The 19,028-nt window shown below is 31.1% G+C and overlaps 2 protein-coding genes across 3 annotated transcripts; one reads left to right on the top strand and one right to left on the bottom strand.

The window, feature by feature from the left end:
• The first annotated feature begins 296 nt into the window (after nucleotides 1-296).
• On the top strand, nucleotides 297-4,127 carry LOC123674719 (importin subunit alpha-1-like). The gene is made up of 8 exons (XM_045609715.1): nucleotides 297-453; nucleotides 589-659; nucleotides 722-896; nucleotides 966-1,113; nucleotides 1,167-1,327; nucleotides 1,955-2,373; nucleotides 3,184-3,366; nucleotides 3,436-4,127. Exons 2-8 carry the CDS (start codon nucleotides 609-611, stop codon nucleotides 3,868-3,870), a joined length of 1,572 nt encoding a protein of 523 aa, XP_045465671.1. The 5' UTR covers nucleotides 297-453; nucleotides 589-608; the 3' UTR covers nucleotides 3,871-4,127.
• Nucleotides 4,128-5,079: 952 nt separating this feature from the next.
• Nucleotides 5,080-18,929, bottom strand: LOC123674720 (anaphase-promoting complex subunit 1). Of its 2 annotated transcripts, XM_045609716.1 has the most exons (24): nucleotides 18,656-18,929; nucleotides 18,468-18,599; nucleotides 17,325-17,432; nucleotides 16,316-16,673; nucleotides 15,828-16,262; nucleotides 14,881-15,173; nucleotides 14,688-14,821; nucleotides 14,453-14,626; nucleotides 14,212-14,238; nucleotides 13,361-13,541; nucleotides 13,060-13,220; nucleotides 12,885-13,003; nucleotides 12,529-12,792; nucleotides 11,041-11,648; nucleotides 10,517-10,828; nucleotides 10,171-10,466; nucleotides 9,561-9,937; nucleotides 9,128-9,508; nucleotides 8,669-9,017; nucleotides 7,549-7,750; nucleotides 6,797-7,032; nucleotides 6,300-6,548; nucleotides 5,930-6,251; nucleotides 5,080-5,480 (listed from the first exon to the last, which is right to left on the bottom strand). In XM_045609716.1, the coding sequence occupies exons 1-24, from the start codon at nucleotides 18,677-18,679 to the stop codon at nucleotides 5,145-5,147; spliced, it is 6,078 nt and encodes a 2,025-aa protein (XP_045465672.1). In that variant the 5' UTR covers nucleotides 18,680-18,929; the 3' UTR covers nucleotides 5,080-5,144. The 2 variants fall into 2 exon arrangements, with proteins under 2 accessions (XP_045465672.1, XP_045465674.1); XM_045609718.1 differs by lacking the exon at nucleotides 14,212-14,238.
• Nucleotides 18,930-19,028: the final 99 nt, after the last annotated feature.

Consider the following 19,028-nt stretch of genomic DNA (forward strand, 5'->3'; position numbering starts at 1 on the left):
TTGTAATGAGAATAATTGCCATTTAAATGAAAAATTTCCCATTATTTTCAACCAGAGCAGATTAAAAAATATCAAAGGGAGTAATTTTTTATATATTAAACGACGTCGATGGCTGAGATCATTATCTGATTTGTTTTTTGTTCACGTAATGCGTTCATTCAAATTTGTTGTATCAAACAGAGTAAATATTCCCCTTTGCAATATACTGGGCAGGCAATCCACAATACACTCCATAGGATTATTGTCCATCTACCTTGGAGTGACTTCTTGAAGACATCTGAGAATAAGTAAAAAGAAGAGCAACGAAGAAGAATATGAAGTACTTTGGCGGTTAAAAATATTTCCGTCATATTTGAAAAAGCGAGACAAAAACTTATCTTTCTGGAACAGACTTCATTGTTAACGGAAACCATTAAGTTCGATTGCTGTTTTTAAGTTGTTATTTAACTAAACGTGAGTCGATTCTGCAGTTTTAAGTTATTTATTATCAATATTTATCATACTTTTAATTTTATTTGAATTCCATATTTCAATTCAACTGATATTTGAGATAACCTCTCTTCTAATTCATTTCAATTTACACGGCAGATTTTTAAATTTTCTTCACTATGGCGGATGAAAGAATCAGATCTTATAAGAATAAAGGAAAAAATTCCGAGGTGAGTTAATATTTCCGCCCAAGTGATGACAATATTTTTCAAGAAACTTTATTATCTCATAGGAAATGCGCTTGAGACGGATTGGACAAACTGTTGAACTTAGAAAAGCTAAGAAGGAAGAACAATTATTAAAGAGAAGAAATATTGCTATTGAAGAAGATGGACCAACTTCCCCAACAGAGAGTAGTGCTTCAACCAACTCTCCAATTTCTATGTCTACTGAAGAGATCCTCTTTGGTAAGATCATGATTCACATTTTCTTCATAAGATGATTTGAAAGAATATTAAATGCCATGCTTGTTGTAGGTATGATGAACAAAGACGAAGACATTCAACTTAATGCTACAATGGCCTGTAGAAAGATATTGAGCCGGGAAAGAAACCCACCAATTGATCATATGATCAGATTAGGTGTTGTTCCAAAATGTGTTGAATTTTTAGAAAAATCTCACAAGTATGTTATCACCAAATTCATCAAACATGAAATTGAATATTATTTTCTTTCAGTCCTGCACTTCAATTTGAAGCTTGCTGGGCTTTGACCAACATTGCATCAGGTACACCTGAACAAACAGCACAGGTTGTTCAAGAAGGGGCTTTGACTAAATTGAAGATGCTGTTGATGTCCTCTAGGTTGGATATTGTCGAACAAGCTGTTTGGGCGATAGGTAAGATTTTAATTAGTATTCTACAAAAATACTATTTGGTAGTCAATTTTCAACAATAATTTTCAAAAGATATTCAATAACGTATGTGCAAGTACATTTTTTTCAAATTTTTTCGGTAGGGAAAGAATATAAATTAAAGTACAAGAATGTAGCTACTGTGGATGATTTTTGATGTTACCCACTTCTGAATAATCTTTCTCTCTACTTTAATTTTAATGAAATATACACTAGACTTACTCTGGTTTTACATTTCTATCGGTAAAACATAACAAATCATTTGGTCTCTGCATTCAAATTTATTATACTAATGTATTTTCAAATTGAAATTGATTATTCATATGAAATTGAAAAATTTAAGACTTAATGGTTTATAAATATATTTTTTTTTTATAAAATTGAATCCTTGAACTTTGATTTATAATGGACATCATAAATTTCGAAAACAAAACTAAATTTTTAATTATCATAGGCTCACAGGATATCGTTTATATATTTATAACTGTCAAATTTAATAATAGTTAAAAAAGAATTATCCATTTCACATTATTCTATCTCAATCCTAATATTGTGTAAATGAAGTCCAAATTGTGTAATTCACTTAATGACAGGTTTTTCTCCAATTTTTAGGAAACATTGCTGGTGATGGCCCTCTTACAAGAGATTTAGTTCTTCAGTGTGATGTATTAACAGATCTTCTTCGATTAATCTCTCATTATTCACCAAACATACCTATTTCTTTGTTGAGAAACATAGTTTGGGCAATTTCGAATTTGTGCCGTAATAAAAATCCCCCTCCAGATTTTGAAATTGTCAAGCATGCTTTACCAACATTGGCAAAATTATTGCTTTATAAGGATAAAGATGTCTTAGCAGATGCTTGCTGGGCTTTAAGTTATTTGACAGATGGAACCAATGAAAAGATACAAGCAGTGATTGATACTGGAATGGTTAATACTTTAGTGGAACTTTTGGGATGTGATGAAAATACAGTATTGACACCATCACTAAGAACTGTTGGAAATATCGTTACTGGAAACGATGTACAGGTAACTGATTAATATATATTCTAAAAGAAACAACACTGCGAATTTTACACTATGGTTAATTATTCCTTCTTTTAACATCTGTTTTCTCAACAAAGAAGGAATATATGAAAATATAACTAAAATTTTTTAATGAATAACATCAAGGTGTGGTATTCCAATCCTAGGTCATTCATTTCAGGATCCTTTATGAGTTTCAAGAAATTATCAGAAACAATGATTATGTGAACAATGGTGAAAAATATTCAATATCATTGTAGGAAATTATTTTCTCAATTTCATGATTATCAGTTGTATTCAAGAAATACATTTTTTTGGTTTGCCTTCAATTCAAGGACTCATAGGAAGTTAAGGATACTTATTAGCCATTGGTTTTTGAAATACATAAATTAGTTTTTTTTTCCTAACATTTATTGAACAATGACCTGAATTTTCTGATGTTTACTACATTTCAAATTACTGTCTTAGACTTTATTATCAACAATGTTATATAATCTGAAGATGTTTATTGACAATAAAATCATTGAACATGAATTGTAATACACTAGTTTGAACATAAATGAAAAAAATTAAGTAATATATTAAAATTGATGTGAACTATCACAAAGTAATGAGGGCTACTCCATCCAATATTTGAACTCGTAATTTCACACTGTGCTTTGATAAAACATCAATATTTTATTGCGAAACAACTTGAACATATACGTCATACTTACTCATCTCAATGTTGTGAATAAGGTTTCTCAAATTCATTTATATATATATACATATATATTTTTTTTAAATTATCTTAAAAATTCATTATAATTTCAGACGGATATTGTACTCGCTGCTGGTTTATTGAAGTATATGCCACGTTTACTCCAACATCCCAAATTGAACATTGTAAAGGAGGCTGCTTGGACTATATCTAACATTACTGCTGGTAATCCTCAACAATTGGATCAAGTTTTAGCATCTGGTATAATGCCATATCTGATCAGGATCTTACAAGTTGTGAGTAAAAAACTAATGCAATCATATCAGTGACTTGAAAATAAAAATATTCATTTTACATTTTTTTAGGGAGACTTCAAATCACAAAAGGAAGCTGCATGGGCTGTAACCAACTTTACCAGTGGAGGTACAACAGAACAGTTAGTTGCCTTGGTAGGAATGGGTGTAATAAGACCAATGTGTAATTTATTGAATGCCAAAGATGCCAAGACTGTTCTTGTCATTTTGGATGGCTTAGCAAATATCTTAACTGCAGCCTCTAAAGTTGGACAAATGAATGAAATAGCTATTATGGTAGAAGAGTGTGGTGGTCTTGACAGTATAGAGAGCTTGCAAACCCATGAAAATGAGAAGGTTCTCGAAAAGGCCTATGGTATAATCGAAAACTTCTTTTCTGAAGAAGAAGAGGAAACTTTCAACTGCAAACCAACCACCACCATGGATGGAATGCTCAGTATATCAAACTTCACAAATCCACCACCTAATGGTGGTTTTTCTTTTTAAGCTGTTTTGCTTATTAAATTTTTACTCCACATTCAGAAAACAAGTGTTTTTTACTGATGGTGCAAGGAGGTTTTCTTCAAGAAATATCTCAAAAAATTGAACAGATTACCTATATGGACGATTTTTTTTACATTTATAATTGTTAATTTTGTAATTTATCATTACCAATTTTTTAGCGTTTTAGGTGCTTCTGAGATTTTCTATACATATTCTCATATTTGAAGTCAAAAAATTGAATAAACAACACTGCATTTTAACTGTCTTTGTCTTTTCAATTCACCAACTCTCATTACTTTTTTCCACCTTGTTCTAAAGGAACAACCAGTTATCATTTTGTTCTAGTAATTTTCGAATTTTTACCCGATAGTTTTGAATGATTAGCATTGTTCAAAATAAATTTCTCGCTTTTCTAATTTTGAGACAAGAATGATCTTGGGAGACTTGAATTTAATTCTATCAGGCTGCTGGCATAAGACAACTTTAACGAAATGTGTTAGAGATTCAGAAAAACTTGATTATTTTCCTTAAGTGCTAAAATCTGTTTGATGGTTCAAAAATTGTACCCCATAAATTGTAATAAGAAAAATTTTGTCCAGAATAGAATTTTGTAATGATAAAAGAAGGCTAGATTTTTCTGCTTTCGCTATAAACCTAAGCTTGCAAATGTTTCACAAATATGACCAAGAAGTTTTAACTTCAGATGGGTGATTATTATTATAAAAAACAGTTTAAAAGATCATGATTTGAATTACTTTATGCTTTATTCAAAAAGTGCTTCTTAAAGGAAATACGACAATAGAGGAATAGTTATTTATAATACAAGTGCAGAAGGCATTGATATTCTTCCAAGAGTTCAAAAACGAGCCACGAAGTGGCGAGTTTTGGAATGAACGAGTGGTAGAATGAGCCTTCTGTACGAGTATTATACATTATTTTCTTTAATTAATTGCATTTTCATCGAAATTAATGAAATATTTCCATAAATATATTTTAGTGATTTTTGCATTGAAAAATGTTGTTTGGCAGAACTGATTTGAATTGATGAATTGACAGATAAAGCCGTGGCGGAAAGTTCGGAGTACCAACATAGAATAATAAAATATAACCATGAAAACTGTGCGTTTCTGATATATTCTCGCACGATTTCGTTCTACAAGATGTGGAAGAATGAACGGAATAACCACAGAATTAGAGAAAATAAAAGATTAATATTTCTTTTTAATTTATTACAAAAGTATCATCAATTTTGACAGTTGCACTTAACTGACATTGAACTATTGAGGCATTCGTGAAAAGTTCATCAGTGAAGTTGTTTTATAGCCATCTCCATCTCTCACATTGGGAGGTACATCAAATAAAGTCACAAAAGCTGAAATAGTTTCTGAAAAAGATTTTTGCAATTCCTCAATCCTCCCGCTTAAATATTTTTCAACTTCATATCCTAGATTGTGTCCCAAAGTTTCCATTTTTGAATGAACATTTTCGCTCATTGAATTGTTTAAATAAGTTGGAAGATTATCAACTTTAACAAAACTCTCAATATAAGCCATAAGTAATTTAAACTGCCACATTTGAAAATTATTAGGTGAATACGAGTTGTTGTGAATTATCTGAAAAACAAAAAAAAACATGTATGAAAGAATGAAATGATATGAATTTTATAGGAGAAAAGAATGAAAAGTTCTAATTTCAATGAATACTTGATGGTAACATGAACTAGATACCTTAGCAGTTGTCCCATTTTTCATTATGTTTAAAAGAAAACATGGAAAATCACATATGGCAACAATCAACTAATAAAACTGAACTTTGGTAACATAAATGATATTTATCCATTAAAAAAAAAATCTCAGAGTTTTTCATTTCAAGAAACACTGTAGGATAGGACTAATTATGTATCAAGCAGGATTAGTACTTCATAAAATTTGTCCTTTATGCGCTTAATTTAATTCATATAACACAACAACTATAATCAGAGAAGAATTGATTTTTCTACTTTTTTTTAGTATGGATAAGTATTAATTTTGAATTTTTGGTTTGTTTTCAATATCATATATACCTTTACAACTGTTGAATAAGCAGGTATTAACATAAGTTTATCTAGAATTGCAGCCTCATAAGTAATTCTGGTTAGAAGTTTTACGATTTCTTTTTCTTCAGAGGCAAAATCATTTTTTTCCAAGAAAAGATTGTAGAAAAGTTCTAGTCTTTCATTTGGTGAGAAGTTTTTGATTGAATATAAGGATGGGGTCCATTGACTCATCCTGAAGTGACATAGAACGTTAGCCAGTTGATTGTGATGACCATGTCTATCGTCAATATAACTCTGAGAACCAGCTCTCTGCTTCACTTCTATAATACCATCTGATGACACTATATCCCTGTAAAATCAAATATATAATGGGAATTTCAAAACCTTCAAAACATACTCTAAAGTTTTCCAATTGAGGTCTTTCTTGAATATAATTTTCCAATATCTTTCATCATCAATAGTTACTTCAAGAAGATTATTTAAATTAGGTAAAGTTGCTGGAGCCTTCATATCAAAAACTGTTCCATCTATTTGTTTTACTTTCAACTTAGCATAACAACTTTTTCCTGTATTCAGGTTTCTAGGTATAATCAGTCTTGATTCCACAGCCAATACATATAAGTGACGAAATGCTTGAAGATGATATCTAAAAACAATTTATTAATGTATAAGCGTATACTCCTTAGAATTCCAAATAATTAGCAATAATATCTTTGTCCTGAATTATTCAAATTAATCATATATATTTTTCATTCTACTTGAAAATTTCTTCGATTGAGACTATATTGGCTTCATAACTACATCAATAATGAAGCAAAAATATTATTCATTAACTTTATGAAATAGTAACGAATGGCCTATAAAATTCAATAAAAACATTTTTCTATAACTCACCTGTTATCATTACTGTGAGTGGGGAATTTTGGATAAAATGCGCAAATCAAAGCTGCAACACTAGCAGGTGAATTGGATAAGGTGAACTTTCCACCTCCAAGGAACAGTAGGCCCAATGCCATGTGAATTGCCAAATGAGACCCATAAGTGACAATAGCGCTGCTAGATACACCAACTCTCTTTCTCAAATGACGAATAAGTTTCATAACATCTAAGTTTCCTGTTCCTGCCATTACCTACGGTTATCCAATGCTGTTAATTTTATATATTAAAAAGAATTTTTTATATAAATTAGGAGTAGTTGATTGTTCCTTCTTTTTTCAATGGAAAAAAAATAGCATAGTGTGATTTGCTTTCAACCAAATTATATAAAGTCGAGCAAAATTATATACGTAACAGTAGGTTTTGAATAATTGATTGTTATGTTCTTATTTTGGAGCCCTTTAGAATAATTTCTTGAATAATTCTCACCATTTTTTTCAATGTTTACATATAACTTCAGAAAATACCTTCCAGATTTCATGAATACCTTTAGTTGAAGTAATAAGAATTTATTTGTTTAAATTACTATTCACTAATCACTACAAGATTCATTCATTTGACTCTTTTCAAATTTATCAACCATCACCAGACATATACAACAACCATGAACTAGCCAGGATTTGAATCTGGTACCTTTGGCACCACAGCCGACTCTATCAATCCACTGTGCTACCGAGGTAGTCCACTACAAGATTCTTCTGATCACTCACCATAGAAATTGATAATAACATGACATTGAGACAAGTTTCAATGGTAGTTTTTCCTGCTAAATCTGAAATAGACTTTCCTGTCAGAGAAATGAACATATGGCAGAAATGTAGTAGTGCTCTGAAAGCTTCCTCATTAGCAGTTCCTGCATATCTTAATCCCATCGAAAAACATGCTCCTGCTATTATATTACAATATGCTTGACTGAAAAAAATAAGAATGGAATATATTCAAGTAGAATCAATTCAATGAAGATTAGATCCTCTTTTCTACCATTTTTAGTTTCGTTACTTCAGTAGTATGTATTTAGTTTGCATAAACATCTCCCAACAAAAAATTGCAATGGAAAAATCAAAACCCCGGGCCATATATGAAAGCATTTGTTTTCATCGTTAATTAAATCACTATTATCAAATAAATAATGTACACAAATGGTGCCTAGTGCCAAGGTGTACAAATAACAGTATGCTTAATTGAAAATGTTGAAATTCGCCACTGAACACAAAGAAACGAAAATACAAATGTGTTTACTTCAAAGTGACATCATATTAAGTTGGCCATCTCTTGTGATATGATAATAGAAATGAATTATTTGAGGGTAAAGCTTTTTTGCATATCAAATAACATAATATTTTTTTTTAATAATTGATATCATTCTTGGAAGTGTAATATGAGGATATTATTATTTAACTGGGGTCGTTGTGGCTCGGTAAGCCTTCCGGGAACTACAACCATGTAGATCGTTAGTTCTCGAGGGTATTGCTAAATAGTACAATTTTTTTTTTCCATCTACTGTCAAATATCTTTTTTCAGCATCTTATTCCATTCTTCCACAGAAGTTTAATTTGTAAGCAAACATTTACGAAATTCATGAGCGCATGTATCAACAAAATATATAACTCTACTAAATTGAAATTCTTTTAGAAATCCTTTCCGAGTTGATTCTATTTAGCAATTCCTGAATTTATACTAATGTTTTGGAACTATGATAAACTATTCAGTTAGTTAGTTTGGAAAACAATTTGTTTGCTAAAATATAAGTTAGAGAATGTTTTGAAATGCTGTTGATATTTCTACAAATATGGAAAAGGCAATACTCTCAATCTCATAGAAGACACTCACTTCATAGCTTCATAATCAACGTCTCCCCATGATGCAGCAGGTTGGACCATACAATAAGGTCTAATATTTTTGGGAACCTGATTCTCAAGCCAATCTCTAGATGGCTTGATGTCATTCCATAATATTAGCGATTTTGAAATTATCCTCAACATGAGGAAATCAGGTCGGATGAAATCTAATAAGTATTGTGTTTCTGGTGGTGACATCCAATCAGCTATTGTTTTGTTCATAGAACCCAAGTACATAAGACCCAGAGCTAGGGTAGCACCGGGTGCTGTCACATCCAAATTCACAGAGGCACCTTCTCGAATTTGAAATGAAGGAACTTTATATTTATCTTTTTGAGCTCCTGAAACACCAGCCGAAGTAAGTTCGATTCCCGAAAAATTATTCATATTGAGCAAATCTTGTTGAAAAGAGTAATTTTGAAGGAATAATAAATTTAAATACATCACTCACCAGTAAATGGTCTCTTGATTCCGCCTTTCATATAGTAGTGCAACATATCAGAAATATTCATATCTTGTGAGCTTGATTTACCTCCTTTTTGTAGCATAACTAACCCAAGACCCAATCCTGCTGCTAGGGCATAAGACTCTCTGTCTGTACTGTTTTCCATTTCTGGTCCAGGAGGTCTACCAATTTCGGACAAAAGAACTTCTGCCATGTGTGAATGTGCAGTTCCTTGGTAAAGAAGGCCAATACCAAGCAAAGCTGTCACTTGCGGAGCATGTGTAAGATCCAGCTCCATTGAAGTTGGTGGTAGAAGTGCCTCAAGATGAATACTAAGCATTTTAGTAACAGCAGTATGACAAGTACCCCTATGTGCACTTGCAAAACCTTAAAATTTTAATGTTAATTCCTCTAAAAGACTGCTAAAAGGCAAACATACCTAAAAGGAGACCAACCGTGATCATTTCATGTTTTTTACTCAAATGTTGATAAATATTCCATACATCTAAACTTTTGAGATATCCATGTAAGCCCATGGCTAATAAGAATCCACCATATTCCATGTCTTTATCACTGTTTTTAGGTTTATTGAAGACAAGCCAATAACTATCTATAATATTGGAATTTGCTGAAATTGTTAGGCCTGTTGCAACGCCATTATGAAAAAGGGGCCATAAATTCATATTAGACGGTGCATCTATATGTGTCAATTCAATAGTAGTCCCTCTAGGGGCTCCCCTGCCAGTTAAACATAACTGAGGCGTATGAACAGGTTTGATCATTACAGGAACTGTAGTTTGGAGACCAAACATTCCTCTGAAAAAGACAAATAATCAAGATAGAACCTGATTTGAGTGCAACTTCTTACTACTTAGAGTCGAATTGTTTGAATATCATATAACAATTTAAAAACGACCAAAAGACCATCAAAATGACAGTGAAAATACTCAGACATTTACTACCGGATAAGAATTGTAGAAGTTAAGTACTAATTTTTCACTATTTCTGTTTCATAATCACCATAAATATTTATATAATATCATTATTACCTTCCTACTGAGAGTGCCATTGTTCTGGTACAAACAGCAAATAAATGTTTTTCCTGTTCCTCAATGAAATCATGATCAGAAATGTCTGGCCTCTGAATAATTGCAATTTCAACAGGTTTAGAGCTTTGCAACATATTTTTAGTCTCTTCAATTCTCATATCATCTGGGAAAATGAGGTTGGTAATATCGGTGTCGATATCAACCATTCCATCATTATGTGCAAGTACAGGACCATTCGGAATGCTCACTTCCACAGCAGATGCTATTGAGTCAATCATAGAAGGTTCCTTAGAAACCTGGAAACTGGTATATACTAAAAACTTCCTATATCAATATTTTACTATACCTTTTCAGATACTTTCGATATGTAAGCTAAATCCTCTCTTTGTATCAACAAATAAGCTTCAGTAGGCCAATTTGATGGAGGATTTTCTCTACATTTCCATAGAGCATCATAAAAGAAAAGATATAAACCATACGGAAGACTATTGAGGACCTCATTTGTAATATCCATTTGAGTCATCAACAAAACTACCTCTTCCATAGTGTTGCATACAGTGTCGTTAAAAGGTATATCATTGCTGATCTCATTCAATGGTTTGATCAAATTTTCTTGTTTGTGAAGGTTATATATTTTCCCAGATAGAATAGCACAGAGCTGTGAATAAAATGAGGATATTAAGAAAAAACATTTCCTCGATGAACATTCTAAAATTTTGAGTTTTATGAACACTCAAATTAATTAATTAATTTCAATATTTGACTGGTGAATTTGATTGAAGAAATAATTTTATGTATGAAAAAAATTTTAAAGAGTAGGTATTTCAAATTGAAATAATATTTCATGAGTCAATAATATTGTTCGCCTACCTGAACAGTATCCCTAGATCTCTCATTCACATTTTTCAGATAAGGAAATTCAGGAACACAATTTCCCCTCATTAGGTAACTCAAATATTGCATTATATTTACAACTCCCTCATAACCAACATTGTGTAAATTATACTGTTTACTTTCATTTAAAAATCTTCTGTTACCTGGACCAACTGTACACCATTCAGGAAAATCTTTCCAGTAATGCAGAGAAAATTCGAACATACTCATATCGTTACTAATATTATTCAAGAAAATGGCTAATGGTCTTAGTAAACAGGTAAGGAGTTTGTCCAACTTGAAATCTTCATAGAGAAGATGGAGAGAGAAATGAATTAATTTAATATATGGAAAAAGAACAGCATTCGTATTGATTCTGATTTGTTCGGGAGCATCATTGGATGAGACAGGGTCGTCATTATCATGAAATTTTAATAAGGTGCTCAGGTGTTTAGCAGTTTCTTTGTTATATCCTGAATTAATTAAATAAGCCCAATCATCATCATTTCCAAAGAATGACGGCCTTGCTTTCTTAGCAGCCATGGAAGGTGTTTGGGGATCATCCTTTGATGAATCATTTTGTTCCTCTTCATAACCAAGTAACTCTGAAATATGGAAAAATGGTATATTTGCCGGAGAAGTAAAATTGAAACGTTCCAAAGTGCTCATGCTACATCTGATAAGCGGAAATTGAAAAAACCATCAAATAGTTGATATGAATCGATTCCTACAAAAGTATCTATTTTGACTCGAGCCATTTTTTCCCTTCTATTTTACCATCAATTAGTCCAATTGTGGTCTTCATTTTAGGTTCAATTAACATGTACCACATAACAGCCACAATCCAACCATAAAATCATAGCTGGACTGTAGTAAGTAGTAAATCAAACAGGAAATGCTGTAGCGCTCAGATGTACCACAAAATTGTGGGTCCAAAAACTTTTGGTACCTATTGGCTTTACTTTGCATTTACCTACTGATTTGCTATTTACCACATCCGGTTTTGTTATTGGCCATGGTTGCAAAGGGATACTTGCGTGAGAGTGCAATAGATATGATCACTATTTTGCTGATTGCTCACTGCAAAAAGATTTTCTCTGAAATCGTAAGTGAAATTGGAGCACCATTGGTTTTCAAAATTCAAATATTAAAATTTCAATTCATTTATGAGGTGCATCTCACTTGAAGAAACTTATTTCAATTTTTGAACTGATGAGTGACTTTTTAGTCCAAGGGATGGTGCTACACACCGTATATTACCACAAACAACAGAGCCACTTGGAAGATAGCCCAGCTGTTGATATGGCAAAGTCGAGACTATATTGCTGATATTTCTGTTATTATCATCAGATGGCATATCAAATTTTGATAAAGTATGTCTATCCAACATTGAAATGAACTTAATTTAAATCATGTATATTAACTAAATATTATCTTAATATTTCTTTCTGACTAGAAATAACCAGTATTGTCAAATTGGCTCACCCAATAATAAGGAAGTAAACATATCCCACTCTTGTTGATCGGTACAATCTTGTGTACCTAAACCATTCCTGGTAGAATACCATCTTGTAAAAAGAGTCAATACTGCATCTCTCTGAAGACACTGCCGTAGTGTATTCAGACAAAGTTCTACTAGAGGAGAAGTAGCAAGAAGAGGTAATTTTACTCTATAAAATGTTTTATCAGAATATATCAGAGTGATTCGATTTTCTAGAGGATCTCTCAGACCAACTACGGACACAGTATCTGTAAAATTAAAATAAATACTCGGAAGAATTACAAATAAACTAAAGGGAGAGGGTGACTGAAAATTATTATTTCATTTTAAAATTTCTTACCATGAGATGGCATAGAAACTTGGAACATATTTTGTCGGTCAGATGGCAACACTGGAGAAAACATTTGATCATCGAATTCTGGAATGGATTGTTGACAATGAGGCAACAAACTGCTTCTCCTATGAAAAAAATTGTATATACTTTTGAGTAAAACGAAAATAACTATTTGACTTACCTTGGGAATGAGGAATTCAGCTGCGATTGAAATCTTCGAATATAAGGAGTAGGAGTATGTTTTACTAAGGTACCATCGAGATGTAACTTTCCAACTAAAGTCATACCAGAGTATAGACTTACATTTCCTGAATGTTCCAAAATGGCCAACATATGCAAATGCTGAAAAAAATATATAGTTAAGATACAGTAATGAAGTAGTAACAGCACGCTATGGTTTATTCAGCTGCTGGGGGGTACGAGCAGCACCTTGCAAATGTTCTGTGACCTCATGCTCTATTGAAACACAGAAATAAACTTACTGGTATTGGCACTGCATCTTTGGCGCTTATACTAGTTGATGGTCCAAATGAAAAAACTGTTGAATTTGAAAAGTCAGCTTTCACCATAAATAATCTCAATTGGGATACATAACAAAAATATGTTTGACCTGCTAAATCATCACAAACAAACACTTTCGAAGCTGGTGCATTCTGAGAATCCCTAAAATTGAGTTTCAATTATTCATTAGATTCTTCTTCAATGTGTTATTGACTGAATCAACGTACAATGAAATCAGTTTTATAATTATGTTACTCCATCTGCCACTGTGTTTAATTAGCTATTACATTTAGTACATTTCAAATGGTTATTTTCTACTGGATGGTAAGAATAAATGCTTTTGTTAAAATTAAAAATCAAATGTGTTAGTCCATAAGAATATTCTTTGTTTCATAAAAATGGAAATAATTAAGCTATTTCGTCAATAGCTATGTTAATCAAAATATTAAATCATTTTATATTTTCCTGATTGACTGATTGACCAGGGTAGTTTAAAAAAATATGATTGACATTTCCAAGGAAAGCTAGAAGGAAATATAATCTTATCTTAAATAATTATATCTGGCTGAAAATATAGGTACACAAAAATAGTTCAACATAAGAAAAAAATGTGATTATAACAGTGGTTTTTTGACCATAATATGATCCTAATACATTTTCATTCTCCTTGTTCAACATTGATCATTTCCCATTCCCATTGACAAATTTTTTATGTTGCACTGCTATCTACAATGAAGTAGTTAAATAACCTATACTAGATATCTACTGGTAAAGCCTACTGATGGGAATTAAAAAAATTTTGATTTTTTACCTAACCCTTGAAATAAGTTACCTGAGATAAGCTGCCAAATAATAATTGCTGTAAAAATCAAAATAATGAAAACCTGTATGTTTTTTAGAAGAACGAATGGAAAAATTTTATTCACAAATTATTTTATTCGCAAATCAATCTACTAAAAAATTTTGATCTTGATAATTTAATGATAATCTTAATATTTCTTTTCTTAGTCTTTACATCATATTCTCTTTTCCATGAATATTTTATTGAATTCCAAAATAAATTTTTTACTTACCCCCCTACTAATGGTTCAGTCCACACATGTTCTAAACATATGGCCGGAAATTGTTTTATAGGTAGTAAAGATCTAGACATATCCAACGACATAGCTTTATCGTGATTGAAGGTATTTGAAGGTTGATGCATATCATAACTACTAACTGTTGATCCAAATGTAGATTGACAGCGACTGAAAGACGAATTATTATTATTATTACTGAGAAAACTATTTTCAAAATCTTTTTTTTTACCTTGCTGCAGCCATAGAACTATGTGTTTTTGAATTCTGATGAAGATTGGAGAAACTATTTATTCTTCCTATAGAGTTCAATATGGTTGGTGGATTTCCCAAAGCATTATCCCACATAGATAAACGGTTTCTTAACTGTTATTAAATTAATATTTCAATGAAATCTTCCTCAATGACAAAAAAAATGAAATTACCTTCAAAGAATTGTTGACCGTCGAAGATGAATTCAATCCTAGACTTTTTTCATAAAAATCCTTTTCTTCAGGCCGACACTTCCTTATCCTATATGCAAAGTGTTGTTTGAGATCAGTGTCGTACAGGACACACAAACTTGGAGATTCACTAGTAAAAATCATTTTAACTTTAGGATTACTCAATATTTGTGAGTATGAACCTTTACTAAGCACAATTGGATAAATGTCATCAAGGGGATGAGCTAGAGAATATAAAATGGATTTTGCTCCTATTGGTACATCTTTGGAATCGCCTAAAAATTTTTAATATAATGACTGCAGAATAATATTGGTCCAATCACAGATATAAAATTATTAAATTTTTTTTGCATATTAACCATATATCACATTAGACCTTTTTCGTGTTTATTTGGATGCTTTTTTTTGCTCTTGATTTTTGACAGATAATAATATATAACAATTACAGAGCTGCTAACTTTGAAGTTATTTTTGGGGTTATTTTTATGTTTTGTTTAAGAGAGTAATACCACATTTTCTGTATTCATACAATAATACAGTCAACAAAACATGAAATGAAGTTATAAAAAGCAGGGGTACACTGTCTATAACAGTGAATTTCCTAATTTGAGTTATGACATGTCAACAAATAAAAAATCTTGTTAGTCAACCTACTTCATGACACAGTTAAGTTTCATACTTGCCACAATCGTCAAAAATAGAAGTGAAGGAATGCATATTTTTAACATGAACCACCACACTCAAAAATCGACAAAATAAAGACCTATTGTGATAATGGGTTTATCAACAAAATATACATTTATGAATTCTTCATCGGGTTTATTCAAATGAATTTAATTAATATGGAAAAATTCTCAAATTTTCTTTTTTTCTGAACAAGTTACAATTCATATCATTTTTGAAAAACATTTAAAATAAAGGAACCTTACCATCTGTAACTTTTCTACAAATTATTATACCAAATTCAGCACTCCAGACAGTGTCTATAAGAAACGGAACAGCTATTTCAAAATCTTCGCCAGATTCAGCAAACACTTTTATTGTTTGATTGCTTACAACACAAATACATGGCACTTCTATACTTTTGAAGTGAGAATTATTTCCATTCAATGAATTATTATAAGTAGGTCTCTCAGATCTAAAAGTACACCATAAGGTACATACGATTTGATCTTCGCAGGTGTAAGAACAAATAGTCTTTTTCAATGATTCTGATAAAGAACCATATGTGTTCACAATACTTCTGGACCATACTACAGTTTGTCCCTTTACATATAGTTCGTCTTCTACACATCCAGATTTGAGTCTTGTATTCAATTTGATGGATTTATTTTTAAAGGCTCCTTCAACACCCAAAAAAGATTCTGCAAAATTTGTATTATTTGGAATGACATTGCTAGGTGTTAGTCAAACTTACTTTGTGACTTTTCATTCAATGAGGGACTGCCTTTCAAACTGCTTGATGAATTATCACTACCAGTGGAAAATCTACTTTTTAATCTATTGGAAATACTACTCATTCTGAAGTTTAGGGAATCTCCATAAAAGGACTTACTAACATTTTGCTGATAATAATTTCTTAAAATATTTGATGGTAAACTGTTTGATCCAGATGTATCATACAAACTAGGATTTCGGAATATCCAGTATTCCTGTTCACTGTTCATTTTATCTTTTAATGTTATCATAGCAAGCATATCTAATATCTTATTTTCTACTTTTTCCCCTTTGATTGGCATTTTTTTATCATTTTTAGAATTATCATCACAGGATTCCTAGAAACAAATCAATGGTATAATGAGAGCAAGTAAACAATTTGGACACTTCAATTAGAATAACAAATATTATTGCTTTTTTCGATTTGCCATAGCCTCTTGATTATTTATGTATTAATTTCCTTGTCACTATTCACCATTCAGCTTCAAAGAAATAATGTTCAGGAGTTTTCTTCCTCTCTACAGATAGTAGGAGAGTTACAATGACATGAGATTTAAACATTATGAAAAAAGTTTTATATTATATCTAATCAAAATTCTTTCATAGGAATTTACTAGATGGCATTTAATTTTCCTACAAAGAGGGCAATAGTTGTTGATTTCTAAGATATACCTTTTCAATCAGTTGTTGTATACCTTTGAGTTGTTTATTATTTTTGAAAAGTTAAAAAAATCATATAACTCTAAGAAATATGGACAACAGTTTCAGCCAGAAACATTGACAATTTGTTTTTTGAAAAAAGGAAATGAATATTTCTGTACTTTTTCATTTTTCAATAACATGTAATGAAGTAGAAATGTTCACACTATTTAAAAATTCAATAAAACACCGCATAACGAGATCATTAACTAATGAAGAATTTCATTTATACATCAGTCATTACATATGACAAAAAAAATTAAAAATAGATACATCAGTAAAAACCATACCAGATCTGAGTATATAAGGTTATCACTTCCTCCAAAAAAATCAGGTGGAGTGCTTGCAACACTACAAGATTGATTAGATCCTTCCCCAAGAACTTCTTGAAGATTGCTCTATAATATAAAAGAGAGGATCAGTGATTATTTACCTAAGTTGCGAAAATGTATACTCTGAACATTATACTCTCTTAGAGAAATCTCTTACAATAAAATTACTTTTCAAATTTCTCAGAATATCAAAAGTATTTTGGTGCAACAGGCCCTGTACTAACTACAATTAGTAATAATTCTTTGAAAAATAACTCTTATAAAAGCAGTTCAATATTCCACTAAAGGTAAACTTTCTTCAAGTAATCTGCTAATATTACACATTATTATCTATGCAGTCCTAATGGTTTTTCATTTATCATATCCATTTTTTTTTTAATGAAAACATGAGTGGCACTTATTTCTGAACAACTAAAGGAGAAGAATTGGTCAAAGCAAATTCTACTGATAAATTATTAAAACAAACCAAATTTGGTCTTGGGCTACAATTATAATTGGATAAATCTAGAATCTTCAAAAAACTTGTTTAGTTCCCAATGATTATCTGAGTTTCTACTAATCCTTCTTTGGAAAAGAGGGAAAGATACTGTAACCAAAGAAGAAAATCAGCGGCTTAAGACTCATTTATGGAGTGAGAAGAAGAGATCATATTAAACCACTTCTGGAGCGTTTGGGATGAATGAATATGTCTTCTCATTATAGGCTTCATCTTGCTTGTTTCAGTTTCAAGATCTTGAAGTACAAAAAACTGCAATACCTCTATGATAGGAGTCAATTTAAACATGAGATTCAGTCATTCATGTCTTGTTTGTATGAAAGCACCAAAAATAAATTTACAAAGTTTTTTTTATAAATTATCTCCGAGTTGCTTTATTCTTTGTTTGTAATGTCACAATGAAATTATTGTTTTCTTGAATGAAACTTAGAATAATAATTCATTAGTAGTTTGTTTTAATACAAAATGCAAATCTGGCATATTTTCTAGTTTCATGCATACAAAATATTTGTCAATAAATTGTTTTCATGTTTATATATGAAGATTTGTATAGCATTTGAGGATTTTTTATTGCATAAAGATCGTAAGGGGTTGAGCTGAAATACCTTTCTATATATTTCATATACATCCTGTTCAATTCTACACTTTGTTAGTTCTTCATAATGATCTCCTAAAACCAATTTTTTGTATGGGCCAGGGTGATCTTCAACAACTTGACGTCCACTAGGGACGAATTCCTAAAAATCATAGGAAAATAAAATATGGAGAATAGCTTTATGACTCTCGAATATACCTCCGAATTCGCTGCCGAAATCATATTTTCGTTATTTTCATCCAGATTTGCAATGAATTGAAAATAGCCGGGATTTTTTTCAATTTATATTGGACATATGTGAGTTACCCCAAAATGAAAAATATATTGTAGATGTAATAATACTTAATTACTTAATATAAGTAAACCAAGAAATAAATCAATTCAATTACGCTCAAAAGCGTTATTACTTATTATGCATCATCTGCGTTTTCCATTCAAAAATTGTTTGAACGTTTGAACTACAAAATTTTCATAGGTTATTTGCTGTCATTGAAGAAATTTTAATGCATAGAATATTGAATCTGTATCTTGCTTCGAATGAAGAATCACTATTCTATGTTCTAAGGTATCT

The sequence above is a fragment of the Harmonia axyridis genome, chromosome 3, assembly GCF_914767665.1.
Source record: "Harmonia axyridis chromosome 3, icHarAxyr1.1, whole genome shotgun sequence".
Classification (NCBI taxonomy): domain Eukaryota; kingdom Metazoa; phylum Arthropoda; class Insecta; order Coleoptera; family Coccinellidae; genus Harmonia; species Harmonia axyridis.

Bases quoted from the DNA above. Each gene is read 5' to 3' on its own strand.
- LOC123674720 (XM_045609716.1), bottom strand. From the start codon at position 18,679: ATGATTTCGGCAGCGAATTCGGAG. The intron at 14,822-14,880 runs GTAATTTCATTT...ATTTAATAACAG, and splicing joins CGGTCAACAATTCTTTGAAG to TTAAGAAACCGTTTATCTAT. The intron at 6,549-6,796 runs GTGAGTTATAGA...AATTGTTTTTAG, and splicing joins ACTCACAGTAATGATAACAG to ATATCATCTTCAAGCATTTC.
- LOC123674719 (XM_045609715.1), top strand. From the start codon at position 609: ATGGCGGATGAAAGAATCAGATCTTATAAGAATAAAGGAAAAAATTCC. The intron at 897-965 runs GTAAGATCATGA...TGCTTGTTGTAG, and splicing joins TACTGAAGAGATCCTCTTTG to GTATGATGAACAAAGACGAA. The intron at 3,367-3,435 runs GTGAGTAAAAAA...ACATTTTTTTAG, and splicing joins TGATCAGGATCTTACAAGTT to GGAGACTTCAAATCACAAAA.